The sequence below is a fragment of the Macaca thibetana genome, chromosome 8 (assembly GCF_024542745.1).
Source record: "Macaca thibetana thibetana isolate TM-01 chromosome 8, ASM2454274v1, whole genome shotgun sequence".
Lineage (NCBI taxonomy): Eukaryota > Metazoa > Chordata > Mammalia > Primates > Cercopithecidae > Macaca > Macaca thibetana.
In genome coordinates this window covers 12,002,589-12,023,726 of record NC_065585.1, presented here as the reverse complement: position 1 = coordinate 12,023,726, position 21,138 = coordinate 12,002,589, and the positions used below count along the sequence as shown (strand labels likewise).

At 45.3% G+C, this 21,138-nt stretch overlaps 1 protein-coding gene across 1 annotated transcript in view; it reads left to right on the top strand.

Annotated features, from left to right (window-relative positions):
* TG (thyroglobulin) overlaps window positions 1-14,480 on the top strand; it is a 273,073-nt gene extending 258,593 nt beyond the window's left edge. Inside the window, exons 46-48 of the mRNA XM_050800313.1 lie at window positions 11,437-11,571; window positions 13,043-13,233; window positions 14,257-14,480. Coding sequence (XP_050656270.1) covers window positions 11,437-11,571; window positions 13,043-13,233; window positions 14,257-14,375 — 445 coding nt within the window. The 3' untranslated portion in view covers window positions 14,376-14,480. The remainder of the gene's footprint in view (window positions 1-11,436; window positions 11,572-13,042; window positions 13,234-14,256) is intronic.
* The last annotated feature ends 6,658 nt before the right edge of the window (window positions 14,481-21,138 follow it).

The window sequence follows — 21,138 nt, the reverse complement described above, 5'->3', positions numbered from 1 at the left end:
CATCTCTTTGACTCACCGGTGATGTCCTCCTCTCTAAACAGCCCCTTTCAAAGGACACGCTGGCCTTTAAAGGTCCAGGTATCATTCCCAGAAAGAGCCCCATCTGTGTCCTCTGCTGCTCATGAGCAACGGACTCAGACCCTGTGGCCAGGTTTGGGGACTGCACTCCCAGCCCTGGTCTGTGCTCTGGGCCCCAGCAAGTGTAGAAAAGAGCACTGGTTTGTTCTCTGCTGTTTCCTGTCTTTCAAGGGCCCTGCCACTTTCTGTGTGCCTCTTTAAGTGTTCGTTTCCTCATCTATGCAGTGGAGCTAGTAATAGTACTTATGCTTACTATGAAGTGTGTCAGGACTAAGGAAGACAAGGCACACAAACAGCCTTGCCTATGGGCCTAACTGCCTGGCAGAGAGTGAACACTGACTAGGTAAGCATTACTAATGCTGCTTCATGTATTATGCTGGAAGAATCCAAATTGGAGATCAACAGGTCCTTGGAAGAAAGCAGCCACAACTGAAGTGGTTTCTGGTACCAGATATTGCATGAGGAACTGTAGCCACTTCAGAGAGGATGTGGAAGCCTCTCATCTTAAGATGCCTGGGGGCTGGGCCAACTGTGGAGTTCATGGTTTCCATGGAAATTCATCATAAGGCTGAGTGTGTGCTATGGCACTTGAATTGTGTGCTGGGTCTTTCTTCTGAAGGCCTTGGCCTCCAGGGTGCTGGGATGTCATTCCTACATCCCGGTGGTGTGGAAGATGTTTCAATAAGATCACGTTTGGCTTTTCTTTGAACGGAAGAGTATGGCTCTTGGGATTAAACATCTACTCATGCTTCATAGAGAATGTTAGACTGGTCTTTCATTTTGGCAGAGGCAACCCAATCTAGTGAAACAGCACATCTTTGAGAGTAAATCAACTAGAGTTCTAATCCCATATCTACCATTTATTAGCTGTTTGCATTTTTTTTTTTTTTTTTTTTTTTTTTTTTTTTTTTTGAGACGGAGTCTTGCTCTGTCGCCCAGGCTGGAGCGCAGTGACCAGATCTCGGCTCACTGCAAGCTCCGCCTCCCGGGTTCCCGCCATTCTCCTGCCTCAGCCTCCCGAGTAGCTGGGACTACAGGCGCCCGCCACCTCGCCCGGCTAGTTTTTTGTATTTTTTAGTAGAGACGGGGTTTCACCGTGTTAGCCAGGATGGTCTCGATCTCCTGACCTCGTGATCCACCCGTCTCGGCCTCCCAAAGTGCTGGGATTAGCTGTTTGCATTTAAACAAATCCCTTTACCTCAATTTCCTCACCTATAAAATAGGTAGAGCTATATGTACTTCATAGTATGAATATTCAAGATCATGTACATTAAACATCTGGCTCATTGCAGATGTTCAATGTTAGGGAGCTAGGGTTATTTTCCTTTTAGGAAAACTAAGTCTCTGAGAGAGAAAAACAAAACATTCAAAATGACTAAAGAGGCAATAATGTTCCTCCTTGATAAGTTGTCCCAACCCTGGAAAACAAAGCTGTAAATTCTAGACTCAAGGCATTTTGTACACCACTACACTTGCATTCTAGACACTACTGTGCATTCCAGAGGCTTTTAACATTCCAGATTCAAAATATTATCTTTTTAGTTGACTGTCTTGGTGAGTTTGTTGGAATTCACAAACCAAAGAAAATGTGAAGTGGATAGATTACTGAACTGAATCCATCAGCCTGGCTACATCCTGTGGGATTATTTCCCAGTGTAGATGAAAATAAATCATTTTCTGAAACCGATCACTCCAACTCCTTGACATAATAGGGTTTGCACTATATATCTTCTTCAACATTGATTTGACAGAGATTTACCTAACGCCGTCTATGCTGCAGATCCCCTTCCAGGTCCTAGAAATGAGAAAGCTGCAAGGCAGAGAAGAGCTGCCCCTTGGGACAAAGACTGTAGTTGCGGGAGGTGCTGATGGGTATCTAGGAATAGTGTGTAAAGAATAGACAATACACACATCAATATGCAGCATATGTTCAGACAACAACACTAGGAAGGAGATCCACTAGGGTGCCGTGGTCAGTAATAAGAAAAGAACCTTGTGTAAAGGTGACATTTGAGCTGAGAACCGACAAATAAGAAGGTGTGTGATCCTCATGTAGAAGTGAGAAATTCCAAAAGAAAGATCATCAAAGGCCAAGGCCCTAAGGTGGGAAAGGGCTTGGCATATTTGAGGATAAAGAAGGCGGCCAGGGAACTGGAGCATTACTAATGCTACTTCGTGTATTATGCTGGAAGAATCCAAATTGGAGATCAACAGGTCCTTGGAAGAAAGCAACCACAACTGAAGTGGTTTCTGGTACCAGACATTGCATGAGGAGCTGTAGCCACTTCAGAGAGGATGTGGAAGCCTCTCATCTTAAGATGCCTGGGGGCCGGGCCAGCTGTGGAGTTCATAGTTTCCATGGAAATTCATCATGAGGCTGAGTGTGTGCTAGGACACTTAAATCATGGCACTTGAATTGGAGCCTGTTGAAGAAGAGAAGAGTGGTTGAAGGTGCAGAGGGAAAAAAAAATGGGTCTTGTAGTTCACATAGGAGTTTGTAAGCTGTGGCTAGCAGAGAGATAGTATTTTATCTGAGTGTGATGAGAAGGCATTGCAGATTTTTAAAAAAGCATATATAATGCACAATGGTCTTTTCATTCATATCCAGAATGGCTCACTGAAACATCAATTATCTTTTTTAAAAATAATAGAATGTACAGTATCAACCCTGTTATCTAATGTGATGGTCAGTTAGTCAGAAAAGTCGATTAAAAGGAGAACTTGTGAAAAATGCATAAGATAGGTATGATGCCTTAAATATTTTATTTTAACTTTAAACACATAAATCTGCATCCCCTGGCCATTCTTTTGGTGCAGGATCAGAGGGTTAAGCTGGAAAATGCTGTTTGGAGTTCTGCCTTTGGACTTCTTGCAAAACCATAAACGTAGTGCATGATCTATTATTTCCAGTCTGGGATCCATGAAAGTGGAGTATCTGCATGGTATTCAATAAATTCAATTAAATATAAAATCACAATGACAAATACAATGACTTAAACAGTTGGGTCTTGGTAAGCACACAACACAGTTAGTGAGAATGCATGTTTGGGGCCTGGAAAGTTCATTTTTTTCTGGGCAACAGTTATCATACTTTATGGAGGGAATAAAATGTTCAGGTTAATCTAGCAAGTTAGTTGAAAGCTTTGACTCTACTGTGAAACAATATATTATACCGCTCTGCTGAGCTTTAGGAAGTTAGGGGACTACTGCAAATATCTCCTTTGGGGCCTGGGGTGGGACTACACTATTTAGTGTGCCTTAGGGAGCTTATTTTTAAGGGATTGCATAGCAAATTCTCTTGTAAAACACAAGCCATTTGTAAAGCAAAGAATTACTTCCTGATTAATTCACATGCAGAATCTGAACTTTTGCGTATTAGATTTGCCCAAAGAGAGGCACACTTATAAGCGTCTAGTCATAAGTTACTTAACACTTCGTCAGCTTCTCAAAAAAAAAAAAAATTCCTGGGAAGCAAAGGGACTTTCATTCCTCCCTGTTCCCTAATTTCCTTTGGAGGAAGCTATCGAGAGATGCTGGCTGGGGATAAGAAAGGGAGTATATTTTATGGGGATGAGGTCAACAGACTTCCTGCAGGCAGACAGAACAGGAGGGACTGAAATCCCTGCAAGCACAGGCTCTCAAATCAGTCCATTCAGATGGGCAGTAATGCCCATCCGTGCTGTGCCATCTCCAGCACAAGCCTTTTCACACCATTATCAGCAGAACGGCTTCTGCCATGCAAAACAGTGTCTTATTTCTGTCAAGGGAGATCCTTCCTCACACCCTCACCTCATCATAAGGGGAACCCAGGCTCAGCCCACCTCCCCAGCTGAATGCACTGCCAGGTGCATCTCTTTGGATGGATGTACCTCCATCATTCTGTTTCCTGATAAACCCAAACCTTCATGGACTGTGGCTCCTGATCCTGGAAGCTGAGCTCAAGTCAGGAACTTGCACCATGGATCATCTCTGAAATGAGGCTTTTGGCTCGCTAGGATGCAGGCTTAGCCTCCCTGCAGGTCCTCAGCAGCACCAGCAGGATTAATGATGAGGAGTATGGCAGACAGGTAAGCTTGGGGACGTTATGTGAAAAGGTTCTGTCTTTTCTGGACAGTTGCAGTGACCCTAGGATTTCTCAGTTCTAGTTTTTCTTCCCACACACCTCTAGTAATCCTTCCAAAAGAAATGCAACTTACAACTCATTTGCTAAGAAACCTCCAGGGTTCCCAGCCCCTTTAAAACATGACCATCAATTCTTCTGGTCTAGGCTGTCACAGCTTTCAAAGAATGAGAGCCCAGTGGACCTTAGCAAGCATGCAGTTTAGTGGTTTTCAGACTTTGGATTTTTCTGGACTAGAAAAAGTTCCAATTGCACTTCTCAGCAGGACCTGTGAGGCCAGCGCCTTGAGGACTGTTTTCTGCCACCTGCACCAGCCCCCACCTGCCCTGGCTCACCTTGTGCTCAGCCACACCCCTTGTCATTCCTTGCTCCATACAGAGTGCAGATCCTGCTCTATGACAGCACAAGTGCTGAGTTGCTACCCACATGCCCTTCCTCACCTTGTCCATTCACTAACCCTACTCATCTGTCCAAGCACAAGTCCACCACAGCTTCCTCTCTCTCACTTTCCGTAAACTCTTCTGCATTTTCTTGCCTGGAATAAATGATATTTCATTTCTCTCTCTTCTTATGGTACTTGGTAAGTAATTCTATCACTTGACAGATACCTACCTTTCTATTGTACAACATACAACATTTTATTTTTGAAAAGCAGTGGTTGATCGCACTTCCCTGTTAGAATGTGAGCTCCTCAACAGAATGTCCACCTTTTGAGCCTCAGCATCCATCCAGAGGACACTGCACAGTAGGCGTTCGGCAACTGCGGGCCAAGTAGGGTCTTAGTCCTGACACCCCTTTTCTAATTTGCCACCGTCCTCACTGGATGGCATTCAAATCCTGAAACTGAAACACAAAAGCATGCACACACACACACACACACACACACACACACACACACACACACACACATAGTCATCCGCCGAGCTCTGTGACTGGTCAATTCTTTCCACAGTCTGGTTAAATGTAACTTTATCAACTTCAGCCACCTTAACTCTTCCTTGGATGGCAGCTTACAGTTTTTAAAGGAAATTACACCCACTGGATCTATGAGCATCCAGTAATACCATGTGGGTGGCTGAATGGAGATGATTGACCCATTTTACTGATAGGAAAACCAAGGCTCAGAGATTCAGCAGTGGAAGTGGGACTTGAACAGAGCTTGCCCAGCTTGGGCAGGTAGCTTTCCCAGGCCCAAAATCTGCTTCTCGGAGGTGACAAGGAGAAGATTCAGATCTGGCCTGGGCATAGGATGAGCAGCTGTCAGATGAGGGGCAAGTTCCACTGCAATGTGATTACCAAAAACAGCAGAAGACAAGTGACAGCTCAATGCTTCCAGGCTGACCATATACTGACACAGCTGCCACGGGTTTGGGCCTATGATTTATCAGTGATCAGACACAGCACAGAGCAAAGAAGCCACATCAGCACACATGAACTGCCTACCCCTAAGCTGCGAGCACTAGGGACACTCAGTTGAGTCTCTCCTTTTACCTTGTTAGACCCTGGCATGTTCTTCCGGGTCTTCCTCTGCTGCTGCTGCTGAATCCAAATCCCCTTTTCTTCCTCCAGAGGGTCCCAGAATCCCCAACCAGTGCCCAGATTCGCCGAGGACTTGGTCCTCGGATCCCAGATTCCCTCTTCAGAGGCTCCACTGTTTGTGCCTCCTCCAGATGTCCCTTAAACTGCTCAAAATAACTCCTGCATCCTGATAAAGATCAGCTCTGCTAAGGAAAAACAAAGCAGAAATCCTCATACACAACAGGCTCTCAAATTAAACAGATGGGATGGGCTGGAATGCCAGACCTTCCCCCGAAAGCAGTGCTCTGTGGCCTTTCTAAGGTTGCAGACAGTGGTGGCCTGGACCCGGCTCATGCAAGCTCATGAGAGCCAGTGGTACACATTGCTTCCCAGCGTCGTGCTCAATGACATCATTTTGAAATTGGCTAAGGTGGGAGTATTTACACTGTAAAAATTGGTGAATATCACACATAAGATTTCCTTTCCCCCAGAGAGTCGATTATTAAACGTTTTTCTTTTTTTGAAACAGAGTATCACTTTGTCACCCAGGCTGGAGTGCAGTGGTACGATCAATCAATTGTGGCTCACTGCAGCCTCGACCTCCTGGGCTCAAGTGATCCTCCTGCCTCAGACCCCCAAGCAGCTGGGACTATAGGCACACGGCACCACGTCCAGCTAATTTTTGTATTTTTTGTAAAGATGGGATGTTGTCATGTTGCCCAGGCTGGTCTTGAACTCCTGAGCTCAAGCAATCCACCTGCCTTGGCCTCCCAAAGTCCTGGGATTATAGCCATAAAGCCATCACGCCCAGCTGATTATTAAATATTTATCAGCACATGACTCTCTTGAGAATGTGATGGAGGATATGAAACATTTCTCAAGAAAGATGCACCCATACACTTCACGGCATTTTATGTGTAATTTTAGGGAATTTGTGGATCTCCAAAACCCTACAATGGGACCTCCCCAGGCTCCCACAAGTTAAAGACTCCCACTCTTAAGCTTTCAGATGTCTCTCTCAGTTAATCAAAAAGGAAATGAGTATATGAGCCAGAAACCGGGTCAGAGAGATTAAAAATATTTTATTGCTAAACCTCATTCAGGATAAGCATAATTGTGTCACCATTTTACAGAGGAGGACACTGAGACCCAGTGACATTAGACAGCTTGTCCAAGATTGCACACTAGTCAGGGACTGAGCTGGGGTTTCAACAGAGCACTCTGGCCTTGAAAGTTTATTTCTGTTCACTAGAACACTTGGAATGCAGCTTCCTCTGGAGGAAACAGTAGATCAGGCTATTGTGGTAGCAGTTATGCCCTGTCAAAATGTCCAAGTCCTAAACCCTGAAACCTGTGAATATGTTACCTTCCATGGCAAAGGAACTTTGCAGGTGTGATTAAGGTTCAAGACTTTGAGATGGGAGCTTATCCTGGTAAGCTCGATTTAATCACACGAGTGCTCTAAGCAGGGGAGTGTTCCAAAGAAATGCAGCATAAGAAGGACTCGGCCGCTCTGAGGATGGAGAAGGGCGGTTCTGATGGACAGCCTCCAGTGACTGGGGATGGCCCTCAGTTTGTAGTCAGCAGGAAAACGGGGGCCTGGGTCCTCTACCTCAAGGAACTGAATCCTGCCACAAACCTGAATGGTCAAGAGAAGTATTCTCCCCAGAACTTTCAGAAGGAACGCAGCCCATGCACCCTTTGAATTCAGTCCACTAAGACCCATCCTGGATTTCTGAACTCCAGATGGTGTCAGATAGTAATTTGTGTTGTTTTAAGCCACTGAGTCTGTGGTAATTTCTTAAGGCAGCAATAGAGAACTAAATACAGCCAGTTTTCCAGAAGGGCCTCCTGAGCAACAGGCTGTTGAACCTTTCATTCCACAGTGAGGAGAAGAACTAAGCCCCAATGGGGAGAAAATCGGCCAGACATCACTGGAGGAAGAAAGAGGAGGGGGGCCCCTGTTAACCCTGGGCCTCCTGGCTTCTCTGTGGCCACCGCAGAGGAAGTGTGGTGATTGAGAAACAAGACAGCTTCAGTAAGACCAGCAATGAGGCCATGAGAAAACCCACACAAGACGCAAAGGGACAGCAGACCGTGAAATCTGCAGACGGAGGCTTCAGTCCTGGCGTCACCACTGAACAGTTACGGGGCCTTGGCAAGAAAATGGCCTCTTTGAGCCCAAGCTTCCTCCACCGTTGAAAGGAGTAATAAAACCTATTCACAGGGTGGGTGAGATAATAAGGGTGAATGCCATTTGTAAACTACCAATTTTGGGTTTATGTGAGAGATTATTTCTATTGTCATTGTAATGACAACTTCTCTCTGCCTGGCATTTTTTGTTTTGTGATCCTTTTCCTAACAACTTCCATTGCGATTACTTTTAAATGGTCCTCAGTCCTCTCTGCACAGGTTGACTACACAGAGCAGGGGATTGGGGGCCTGGGAGACTCGGGTTTGAACCCTGGCTGTCCCGTGTCTCAGGCATGTCATTTTCTCTTTCTGAGCCTTCATCTATCACCTGGAAAGTATGTGGATGGTAACATTCACTTTTCCAGTAGCCCTTGAATGTTGAAGATCACAGCTGCCAAAGGTCTACCATGGTGCCTGGCACAGCCCAGGTGCTCTGGAATTGGTGGCTATAAGCAGACATTGGGTAGAGCTGGCTGCAAAACAGGCCACCTTGGCCCCCGCAGAATCTGTGACTCTTTTCTGGGCTCCTCACAGTTATTGCTGACATTGCCCAAGGGACTTAGCTCTTTGGGTCCCAGGATCCTACAAATTTCAATGACACTCGCCACTTCCTGCTCCCCTCTCAAAAACAGGAAACCTTCTTCCTTCTCTAAGAAGGCCCTAATATGTGAGAATAGTTGCAAAGAGATGCTGCGCTCGGTGACTTATTCTCTTCCTAATCATACTGTATGTCCTCGTGGTTTCATACTCCTTCGATGACACCTTCCAGTGCAACGGCCCAATACTGACACACAATAACCTCATCATAATAATAGCAGCCATTTGTAAAAACACTTCTTTTAGACAGAGCTTCCACATGCAATAGCTTATTCTATCTGGTATTTTATGTAGAGGAAACCGATACAGAGAAAAGTCAAAAGACACCTCCAAAGTTACACAAGCTGTAAGTTTCAGAGCTGAGTCTCAGCTGAGTGATGAGTTTATGTCTGTTTCTCTATGGCCTGCTGCCAGTCCCATGTATGCCTGGTGATCATTCTTATGGCCAGAGTAGGAATACTGGCTCTCCGGCCCTCAGGCCTCAGTGTTAGGGAAGGACCCCTGAACCTCTGCTGTCACCACAGTCCCCAGCCTGAGAAGGAGAGGGGCAATAAGAAGGTGCTGTCTTTGCTTGAAGTGTTCTGCTTCACAGCCCTGAGCTAGAGGGGCCCTTTCCCCAGCCTCTTGGATAATCACAATAAATCTCTCTGAGTCTTAGCCAGAGTCAAACTGTCTATCCACAAATCGTTGCACTTCATAGAATTTCACCTCTGCACAAACTGCCTTTATCTGGGAACCACTGCATTCTAGTCATTTCCCAGAACATCTGTCTGCTGGCTACCTCTGCCCATTGTACCAGCATGGATGAGAACTGCTGGGTCAGAGCTGGTGCCAGGAACTTAAATATAGTTGATTGCGTCAGGAGGTGAACTGATGTGGTGAGAAAGAACTGGACCACGTTTTACTTCTCTTTTAAATACATGCTCCATATACCATTTTATTTTGATCTTCACAGCAGCACTATGAGGTAGGGAGTTGATATGGTTTGGCTCTGTGTCCCCACTCAAATCTCATCTCGAACTGTAATCCCCACAGTTATAATTACAAGAACCCAGAGGGAGGTGATTGGATCATGAGAACAGTTTCCTCCATGATATTCTGGTAATAGTGAGTGAGTTCTCGTGAGATCTGATGGTTTTGTAAATGGTGGTTTCCCCTGCTCTCTTCTCTCTCCTGCCGCTTTGTGAAGAAGGTGCTTCTTCCCCCTCACCTTCTGCCATGATGGTAAGTTTCCTGAGGCCCCTCAGCCGTGTATTACTCTGAGTCAATTAAACCTCTTTCCATTATAAATTACCCAGTCGCAGATATTTCTTTATAGTAGTGTGAAAACAGACTGATAACAGGAGTTATACACCCATTTCATAGATGAGGAAGTAGGGAATGAAGGAGGCCAAGAAATTTGCCAGACATCACTCAGCTTGAAGGTGGAAGAGCCGGGACCCAGGCATAGGAGCCCTGGGGCGCTGGTGCTTTTTGTTAGCATCGTGCATTCTGGAAACCTCAGCTTTTATCTGACTCTGCTATTCACTTACTGTGTGTCTCTGGGCAAGTCAGGAAACTGCTCGAGACCTTATTTTCCTGGTCTGTAAAATTAGAGGCTGGCTTTTTCTATAAGATGGGGCCGATGACAAGGTTAGAGGGCATGGTCTACACACAAGACCACCCTCCCTCTGATGCCAGCTGAAAATTCAGGGGTTCCCCAAACCACCCTGAGGCTGGGTAATTCACTGGAAAAACTCAGAATTCGCTAAAAGCTGTGACACTCACCACAATGATTTATTACAGGGAAAGGACACAGATTAAAATCGGCCCATGGAAGAGAGGCACAGAGCCCAGGAGGGTTCCAGGTTTGAAGCTCCATTGTCCCCTCCCTGTGGAGTCAGGACGTATCACCCTCTGCACTGAGGCTCACCCCAGCGTTGGTGTTCAGAGATTTATTGGAGTTCCATTACATAGGCATGATTGATTGATTGATCGATTGCCATGTGATTCCTTTCAGTTTACAGATTGCCTGATACCATGAGACCCAAAGCTCCCACGCTAAATCACGTGGTTGTTCTTTCTGGCATGGCCAGTCCCCACCCTCAGACTGTCAGGAAGGGCCATATCCACCCTAAGATCCAGTGTGGCCAGCCTCTTCCCTCCTCCTAACAGGTATGACTCACCTTCCAGAAGTTGAGGGCAAAGTCCAGACCTCTCTATAGGCAAAGCCCGATTCTTTACTATGCAGTGGTGAAATCCTTTCTGGCTTTTCCACTCTATCACTCTCCCTGGTTCCCAATGCTCACTCCAGGGCCCGTGTACCAGGCTCCTCAGCACCAGCTCCAGCCGGGGTCATTCACACCACTGGACTGGCTTCCAGGTCATTATTCCCAGCTGGCTGCTGCTTCCTAGATATTTAATCCAGTCTAGCATGTATTTATTGAACAACTGCTGTTTGCCAGGTACTGTGCTGGGGTGGGCTTCATGGATAAATGTCATCCTTGAAGAGTCATGAGTGTGAGTTGTATATGAACAAGGGCTAGTGCAGGGATTGGGCTCAAATACAAGCTACTTTCATTATTGCTTTTTCAGTGACTAGACGAACATCAATATCCAGTGATACCGTAAGTATCATAGTTAGAATATGATCCAAAAATCATTGTGTTGGGATGTTTCTCACAGGCATTATTTCCAGAGACTTAAGTGTTCAGTGTTGGTCTCACTTTAACCAATAGACCTGCCGTGGATCTGCCCCCAATGGGTCACTGGATTTAATTTAGGCCAAGCCAAGTCTCCACTCAACTGAGCACTAAACAGGATCCTTAAATATGATGTAAAGAAGGGAAAGTCTTGGTTTTGGAAGAAATATTGGTTTTTTGTTTGTTTGTGTTTTTGAGTAGCTTACTTTTTCTTGACCTTTTGCTGCTGCTTTTCCTCTGTTTTCTCAGCCTGGAGTTGCTGGCGGATGTTCAGTTTGCCTTTGGGCTTCCCTTCTACCCAGCCTACGAGGGGCAGTTTTCTCTGGAGGAGAAGAGCCTGTCGCTGAAAATCATGCAGTACTTTTCCCACTTCATCAGATCAGGGTAATTTGGGGCCACTTGTTCAGAATTCTGTCACTGTGTTTTTCCTCCCCCTCCCTTCAAGCAGAATGCAAAGGCCCAATTTGCATCGATGGACTCATCCTTTCCTCCCTAGACATTATAATCACTAGCCACCGGCCTCCCTGTCTCAGTCACCCTCTCCTGGCCAAACCTGCATTTGCATACATTAATCTTCGTGAAGAAAAGCTCTAATTATACCAGCTACATTTGATGACTCCAGATCAGGGTTTCTGAACCTTAGCACCATTGACATTGGGGGCTGGATAAATCTTGGCTGTGTCCTCCGCATTGTAGGATGTTTAACAGCATCCTTGGCCTCTAGGTGCCCACGAGATACCAGTGGTGCCCACCTAGGCCCAGTTTTGAGAACCAGGCATGTCGAATGTCCCCTGGAGGGCAAACCACTTGGAGGAGAGCCACTGTCTCTCCACAGAGGGGAATACCAGTTCCTTGGGTTTTCAGCTTAAGTTGAAATGCTCAGGACCCTCCTTTATTCACCTTGAGGCTCTTCCTCTTCCTCTTCCTCGTCTGCCTCTACTCCAGTCTGATGGAGTATACTCGCTGTCCCCACCTGCAGAATTGGTTCCTGCTCTTTCCTCTTCATGGTAGTTTACCTGTTTCCTTTTATCTTTTTAACTGATGTGAATTGATTACCTAGAACTGTGCTAGGTTCCCCAGAAAGATAAAAAGGTGCAAAAGTCATGACCCAGCTACCAGCTACTGATAGTCTGAAAACATAAAAATGAACCATAATTTAAAGCAGGAGAAAATAAAGCTTTATGCAGTTTATTGTGGGAGTTGAGCAGAGAAACATATTTCTTCTAATTAGGGTTTTAGAAAATATTTCACTGAGGAAGTCACATTTAAGCTGGCCTTGGGGGATAAATAGAATATTTAAGCAAAGGAGAAGAAGATGATTCCAGGAAAGGAGGTCTGGGCAAATGCAGCAGGGCTGAGAGGACACACCTTATCTGGGAAACATCAGGTGGTTGCAGGGCTAGTGTTTGGGCTACATGGCAGTGCATGCCAGAAGATGGGCCTGGGTAGCAAGTTTGGGCAGCTGGCCTGCAGATTCACCCTCCTGCCCATGCCTTGGACAAACAAGGACATTCCAAAGGCTAGCTATGATGTCTAGATCTGAGGACTTTGAGAAAGAGAAGAGCACAGTGATCTCCTCAACATTCACAAAGACAGAAGGGCAGCGCTAGGTCCTGGATAACGCTACCAGGTCATGACCTCAACACCTTTCCTCTACCAGAAATGGCCTAGCTTTGCAGTGCCGTAGTCAAGATCACAACTCCAGAAGCCAGATCTGGGGGCTTCACATGCAGCCTTGACACCTACAGATACATGAATTGTCCTTCAGATTCCAAGTGCAAGTGGGAAGTAATTCAGGTGATGAAAGGAAAGACGAGTTTCCCTCATGGATATTTCTTTCTTTTCATTTTCCTAGAAATCCCAACTACCCTTATGAGTTCTCACGGAAAGTACCCACATTTGCAACCCCCTGGCCTGACTTTGTACCCTATGCTGGCGGAGAGAACTACAAGGAGTTCAGTGCACTGCTCCCCAATCGACAGGGCCTGAAGAAAGCCGATTGCTCCTTCTGGTCCAAGTACATCTCATCTCTGAAGGCATCTGCAGGTGGCAAAGCCCTGGGACACATAGAGGGGGCTGGGTGTTGATCTCAGCATCTGCTGTGCTTGCTGCATGAGACCTGTGCTGCGTGCATTGGCGCCAAGGGGTCACCAGTGCCAATGGCACAGCCCCTTCCCATGAGTTATTCATGGTCTGGAGAGCTTCACGTTGCCAAGGGCCTCCTGTTCTGATGTAGCCCTGGAAGGAGAAGCAAGAGAGGCACAAGAAGAGGGCAGTGGGGTGACTAGGAGAGAAGGTCTGTTGAGGGTAGAGTGGTGAACCAACATCAAGGCTTCCAGCCTAGAACATTGGTATGGGAAGAGAAGGGAGTGTCTTGAACCTCATCCTCACATCCCTTGAAGGCCTAGTTAGAAAATCTTGGGGAGGTAACTCTAGCCAGGGGAAAAGTGGACATTTCTACCTCTTCCTGTTGCAGAGATGTTAAGGAGAGAAAATAAATCATAACGAAGAGAGAGTAGAGTAAACACAATGAGAATAGAGAGTAAACACAATGCCCTTGGGAAGCTTTGGAATAGCGGGTATGAGTGACACAACCCAGGGGATGGCCCTCGGCTTTCCTGGGGCCATGATGGAAACCTGTGACTGAGTGAGTGGGAGCCCAGAGGAGGGAGGACTCACTCCTCCCTGGAGGCTCTGGGGAGGGTCCCCAGGAGAGGTGATGCTTGGGCTGTCGTTTTTAGAATGACAGGAGTTTTTCAGGTACAGAGAAATGGGAGTAGGCCGTTAAACAGGGAAGGGATCTTGTCCAGCATATAGTTTAGATTTTCAACTCTGCTCCAAGGCCAAGTGTCTGTCTGCTGACAATGAACCCAAGTACCATCATACCCTTAGCATGTCCCTATAGCCAGGAGATGAATCTGGCACCTCAGCCAGTGGAAAGGTCCCTCTAAAGGGCATTAGCAAGAAATGCCCACTGGAGGCTGGGGTCTCTTTGGACCAAAAGGAAGGGACCAGAGAAGAGAAGTCCTAATCTGGCTTGGACCAACCTTCCTTGCCCCTCTGTTTCAGACGGAGCCAAGGGTGGGCAGTCGGCAGAAAGTGAAGAAGAAGAGTTGACGGCTGGATCTGGGCTGAGAGAAGATCTCCTAAGCCTCCAGGAACCAGGCTCTAAGAGCTACAGCAAGTGACCAGCCCCTGAGCTCCCCAAAAACTCCACCCAAGGCTACCCACTATGGTCATCTTTTTCTCTAAAATAGCCACTTACCTTCAATAAAGTATCTACATGCAATGAAGCATTGTTGACTCTAATTTGTGAATCCAAGGCAATTCATGGGTAACACCAACTATATCTTTCTAAGGTTTCAATCCCAGGCTGCTGTTTCCATTCAACAAATGTTTATGAGCATCTGTTATGCACCAGGCCCTGTGCTGGGTGCTGGGGAAACAAGGACTTTGCTCCTCTAAAAGGAGAGAATGCTGGGCAAACAGTGACACAAACAATGGGGATCCATCGAGAGCAGGCCCCAGGTGGCATAGTCCCACCTGAGTGGTAGAAAAGACTCACTCATAAGGGTTCTAGACTGGAGGTAGAAGACCAACTGGAATGGGTGCAATGATCCAGCGAGAAGCGATGCACTCTGAAGCAAGACAGTGAGGATGGAGATGGGGCAAGAAACAGAGCCACAGGTCCTGGAGGAAGTAGAATTGATGGAACTTGATTAAATGTGAGGGGGGGGGGTTGATGCAATGAGATAGAATTGCCCCAATTTGGGGATGATCTGGATTCCTGGATAAGCAATGTTCACCCTCCTAAAGGACACATTTTTAAGGCAAATATTCTGGTTAAAATGTCCTGTCTCTCCACCCCCTTTCACACACACGTGGACACACACTTCACCCAAAGTAAAAGCAAGTGAACCTGGTTAACAGTCTTGTTCATTTAGATGGCATGCCATAAAATGCATTCGCACCCATCATGTTATTTGAGTTCAGAGTAAATGAATGATAATTTTTAGGCTGAGGTTATTGTCCTATCTTGCAAATGTGGAAGGTGAGGCTCAGAAAGACTTACACTGTACCTAAATTCACATAGTGAAGAGGAGGATAGTCAGAGTCCAACTTAGGTTTTCCCATTTCTCTGTTTTCATGCACTGTATGGACTATAAAATATAGGCCTAGGGCCACGTTGTGTGTCCTACAAAACCTACTGATAGCACTGAAAGCCCTGAGTAGCCTCCAACCTACATTATAGGCACTGTTAGGATGGTTCAGTGAAAACACCTAAATACTGAACTAAAAGGCCTTAACCAAAGAAAACTTGATAGGTAGATGGTCCCAGGGTTTGTCAGTGTCTCAGTGATGCCATTAAGGACCCAGACTCTTTCCAACCATCCTCTTTGCCATCTTCAGTGTATGAATGGTGTTTCAATTTGCTGACACATTATGGTTGCCACAGCTCCAGACATCACACACAACCCCCAAACAGCATCTCATGCTGGAGGCAAATGGGGAAGGAGGTAAAGGGCTTTCCCCTCCAATGCTTCTTTCTTTTTTCAAAGGAAACATTTTTTCCCAGAGGTTCTCAGCAGAATTCCCCTTACATCTTTTTGGCTAGAACTAAGTCATGTGCTCCTTTTTTTTTTTTTGACAGAGTTTCATTCTTGTCGCCCAGGCTAGAGTGCAATGGCACGATCTTGGCTCACTACAACCTCTGCCTCCCGGGTTCAAGGATTCTCCAGCTTCAAGGAATCCCAAGAGCTGGGATTACAAGCATGTACGACTATGCCTGGTTAAGCCTTTTTTTTTTTTTTTTTTTTTTTTTTTTTTTGTATTTTTAGTAGAGATGGAGTTTTACCATGTGGGTCAGGCTGGTCTCAAAGTCCTGCCCTCAAGTGATCTGCCTGCCTCAAAGTGCTGAGATTACAGGTGTGAGCCACCATGCCCGGCCATGAGCTCCCTTTTAAACCATCATTGTCAATGAGGGATGAAAGGGCCTTCTGTGATCCAGTTATACCAGGCATGACTTATCCTCCAGATTAGGACATATTGCTGCCCAACAAAGGTGGGGTGCAGTTAGCAGCAATGAATGAGGAGACAGGTATTGGGTAGACAATTCATGCCCCCAAGACTGTGAGAGTTGGGACCATTTCCCCATCCTTGGGGCTCTCCTGGCATGGCCCAGGGTTGGAGTTGGCCTCAAGCACCTTTTTCCTCCTTTAGTGCAATGTGGGTTGAAAATCATGTGCTGTATTTGGAGGTGTTCTCAAGTTCCCAGAATCAGGGGTCAAGGACCTGGTGCTTCCTTGGTACCCTTAATCCAGGGTAAGGCTCCAGGATCTGGGGGCTCAGACAGGGGCAGGAGACATGGCTCCAGGAGGCAGTGCTCCGCGTTCTCACTGTGTTTGTGGCTCCTGCGGTATCCAGACTGGGGGATGGATAAGACTTCTATTAGTTGTCTGTGGCTACTGTCAAAATTTTCACAAACTGAGTGGCTTGAAATGACAGAAATGTATTCTTTCATAGTTCTGGACACCAGAGGCCCTGGATTGAGGTGTTACTGGGGCCATTTCCCCTCCAAGACTCTGAAGGAGGATCCAGCCCAGGCCTCTCTCCCACCTTCCAGTGGCTGCTGGTGGCCAGTGGTGTTTCTTGGCTCATGACTGCCTTGTGATCCCTTCCTCTGTCCTCACTGGCCTTCTCTGTGCATCAAACGTCCCTCTCTTTTATCTAAAAGGACACCAGTCATTGGATTTGGGCCACCCTAAATCCAAAATGATCTTATCCCAAGATCCCTAATTTAATTACACGTGCAAAGACCCTAATTCTAAATAAGTTCACATCCACAGGCACTGAGGGTCAGGACACGGATGTGTCTTTTGGAGGGGTCACAATTTAACCCACTATGAGACCTAGGGTTTGGGGACTGGACAGCATGTGCAGGAGGGGTGGGGGCTGGACTGATGCAGTGCTATGGGAAAGCCCTCAAATCAGACTCTCTAAGAGCAGGAAGAGGAAGGGGCCTCTGTGGGCTTTGGAATGAGGCTTCAGGTATTTTTTTTTTTTTTTTTTTTTTTTTTTATTTTTTTTTTTTTTTTTTTTTTATTTTTCTATTTTTTTTTCACGGGCCTCTGTGGGCTTTGGAATGAGGCTTCAGGTATCTAGAAGGTCCTTCTGGCATAACCTTCTCTATAGTCTGGCCCTAATAATGACAGAAATAAAATAACAGCCATGTCATTGATCAAGGTCTCATGCCCTACATGAGGTTCTGTCCTCTGAACACTGTCTCATTTTTCTTTCCCAAAGGAAAGCTTGTTCTTGTGTTGCCATCGGGAGTTCAGTGCTTGATGTTCTACCCCTGAAGCTCTGTTCTTTTGGTTTTAACCACAGTCTGTTTTTAGTTAAAGTGAAAATTCCCTCCAGCAAAAGGGTAGGAGGTTTCTCCTCCACCAGCTCCTTAGTGGGACTTTGAAGTGAGATAGGCTGGGCTGTAGTACCATGTTTGTCCAGGTGTTTGGATGAATTTGAGTAATTCCTTGGCCCAGTGGTTTCCATCCTCGACCGTTCATTAGAATCACCTGGGAACTTTCACAAACTCCCAACGCCCAGACCATATCCCAGACCAATTAGATCAGAATCCCTGGAGGATGGGGCCAGGCATTAGGGGATTGCAATGCATAGTCAAGAGTGGACACCACTCCTAATCTCCCTGATCTGCAGTTTCCTCATCTGCAGAACAGATTCAATTACATTTACTGAGTAAGCAATGCTTAGCAACGTGCAAGCTGGAAGCAATGTTATTTCTTTCCCATCCTTCTCCATTTGTGGTAGACGGGATAATAACTAAGACGAGATGGCAAGAGGAAATTAAAGTTGCAGATGGAGTTAAGGTTGCTAATCAACTGACTTTAAAATATCTGGAATTACACAGATGGGGCTGATGTAATCACAGGGTCCTTAAAAGTAGAAGAGGGAGGCAGAAAAGAGGACCAGAGAGACGGCAGCATGAGAAGAATTTGGCCTGACGTTGCGGGCTTTGGACTAGAGAAAGGAGACCATGAAGCTAGGAATATAGGTGTCCTCTAGAAGGTGGAAAAGAAAAGGAAAACGATTCACCCTTAGAGTCTCCAGAAAGGATTGTACCCTGTGAACGCCTTGATTTTCACCCATTTGAGATTCATGTTGAATTTGTGACCAACAGAAAGGTAAGACAGTATATTTGTGTTGTTTTAAGCCCATAAATTTGTGAAAATTTATTGTAGCAGCCATAGAAAACTAGTGCATCATTATACCTGCACAAACGTATATTTTATCCTGCCCTTGGACCAAACCTCATATACCTAGCTCATGATTTTTCTGATAATAAAAAGTCTACTCTAGTATAATACAAACACCCCCCAAATTCACCAGCATTGGCCCTGAAAACAAATTGTTCACATTCCTCCACATTAGAGTTTAGTGATGAGCTAATGTTGGTGAACTAGTTTTTGACCACCGCTTTGCAAGCCCTGCACGTATGGTCTAGCACCACCGGATGACACCTGCTATATTGTTCTCAGTCTTTGAAAACACCCCATTTTAACATCCTGTTATAATAATAATAATGCCTACTTTGCAGATTCACCCTGGTGATTAAGGGTGTGAATGTATGTGAAAAGAAAACAGCAAAGCGCTATTCACAAAGCTCTTGAAGTTAACCATGGATTTGAGGCACTTGCTATGTGCCAATGCATGAGAAAGGTAAAGGTGGGAAATAGGAGGGACCCAGAGGCCAAGCGATCACAGTCCTGCCCTGGAACAACCTTCAGAAACCTGTGGTGGAAGAGACAATCTACAATAGCTAGGGTGTGTGAGCTGCAGGAGACCAGAGTTCCTATTAAGACAAGTAGGGGAAGATAATGCCCCGGGCCCCATGGTCAGCCCTTTCAGACCTGGCTTCAGAACTCTGGGCTCTGGACTCCCACTGCAGCTTCCATACTCTTTCTTATGTGTTGCAGAGATTCCTCTTGAAGTCACATGGGATTACATAACCTATTCCCAACTGTGATGGGCAAACATGAGTGTACATCAGGGCAACTGTAAAGGTGTCATAATCTCTTTTCTCCATCTTTAAGGGACAGGAAGGTCACAGTACACCCACATCAAGCTTAGGGTCAACCAAAAGTCAGGAGGTGAACGAGTCATCACCTCGCATTGAGAACCAGAGTGATATTCACAATCTATAAGGCATGAATTAAGAAATGAAATGAAGAAATTATCTGAGAGCTCACTCATGAGACTGAGTCAACTTCCTCCTGAGTTGGAAGCAACGAGGAAGTACAGGAAGATGAAGCAAGTGATCTTTTCAAAGGGAAGTTGTGAAGTAACCCAGCAAGGTTCCCCAGCTTCCAAGCCCCTTTACAAAGGCAGCAGAAATGCCCAAAGCTCAGGGATTCCCTAGGTCCTCACTGAAGCTGGTTAAGACAAGAACAGCCCCTCTCAGGCCATCCAAAGCCATAGGCAATGGTTCCAAAACAGGGCTGAGAGCATAAAAATTACCTAAGTAGCTGATTAAAAATGCAGATTCCTGTTCCCAAATTGTTTAGAATAAATAAAATTACATTTTAGAATAAATGTAATATAGCACTTATAAACCTAAAGTTTCAAATAAATAATACTTCTACATAGGAATTGTCTTATGTGGTCCTCCTGTCTGCCATAAATCTATTTTCCAGAAGCAACTTCTTCTAACAGTTCCCATCTTAATTCAGTCACCCCAGAAGTCTAGATAGTGTGAGTTTACCTCTGTGATTTATCAGCTTTATCTAGACCTATTGATTTCTTTCAGAGAAAAATAAGGGTTAATTCACTTATACCACCCACCTCCTATACTTCCAATAGTACATTTTTATTCCTTCTTGAGATTTCTTTTTAATTCTAAAAAAAAAAAAAAAATCTCTTTTGTATTCCATACATTTTCTAATTATTTCCTGCCTTGCTACATAAATGATGAGCATATCTACCTCTGTCTTCGTCCGTTTTCTGCTGCCATAACAGAATACAACAGACTAGGTCATTTGTAAAGAACAGAAGTTTATTTGGCTTGTGGTTCTGGAGACTGGAAAGTTCAACAGCATGGCACTGGCATCTAGTGGAAGGCAGAAGCGAGTTTGAGAAACAGAGAGAGAAATGGGGCCAAACTTATCTGTGTTATCAGGAGCCCACTCTCAGGATAATTAACCCATTCCCACGACAACAGCAGTAATCCATTCATGAGGGCTACTGTGAAGGCTTGTTAAAGGCTCCACCTCTCAATACTATTACATTGGCAATTAAATTTCAACATGAGTTTTGGAGAGGACATTCAAGCTATGGCACCTTGCTTATACCCCCACCCCTCCTTCTTCCCTCTTTGGCCTCATCCCTTAACACCCCTTCTCTTTCCTGTCCACACTCTTAGATTTACTTTGTCCTGCAGTCTCAAATCAGCCCTTCTGAGCTTTATTCCACAGGCCAGTTCCAACAGCCGAAGTCCAGTTAACCTTATTTGCTGTATTAAGGTTATATACATGTATTGTTCTTCTAACCAGCACCCATGGGGAACTAATACCTGGGCTCTGCAGACTGGCCCAGGTATTAGTCAGTATATATATATATATATATATATATATATATATGGGGAGAGAGAGAGAGAGAGAGAGTTTACAGGCCAAGCAATGTGGTTAAAATCATAGTTTGTATTCTCTTAGTACATGTTATAACCCCTGGGCATTAAAAGAAGAACGTTGCTTACCTGAAGATCAAATTGTAATATTATATAATATATGTAATATTATGGTGCATCTTATTGTTCTATCTAGCCTTTATAATTGTTTTTGTTTCCTCTTTCTCTCTCTCCCTCCTTTCCTTCCTTCCTTTTTTTCTCTCTCAATTCCTTGAATTCTGTGTCTTTATCATATCTTCAAGGAATTTGCA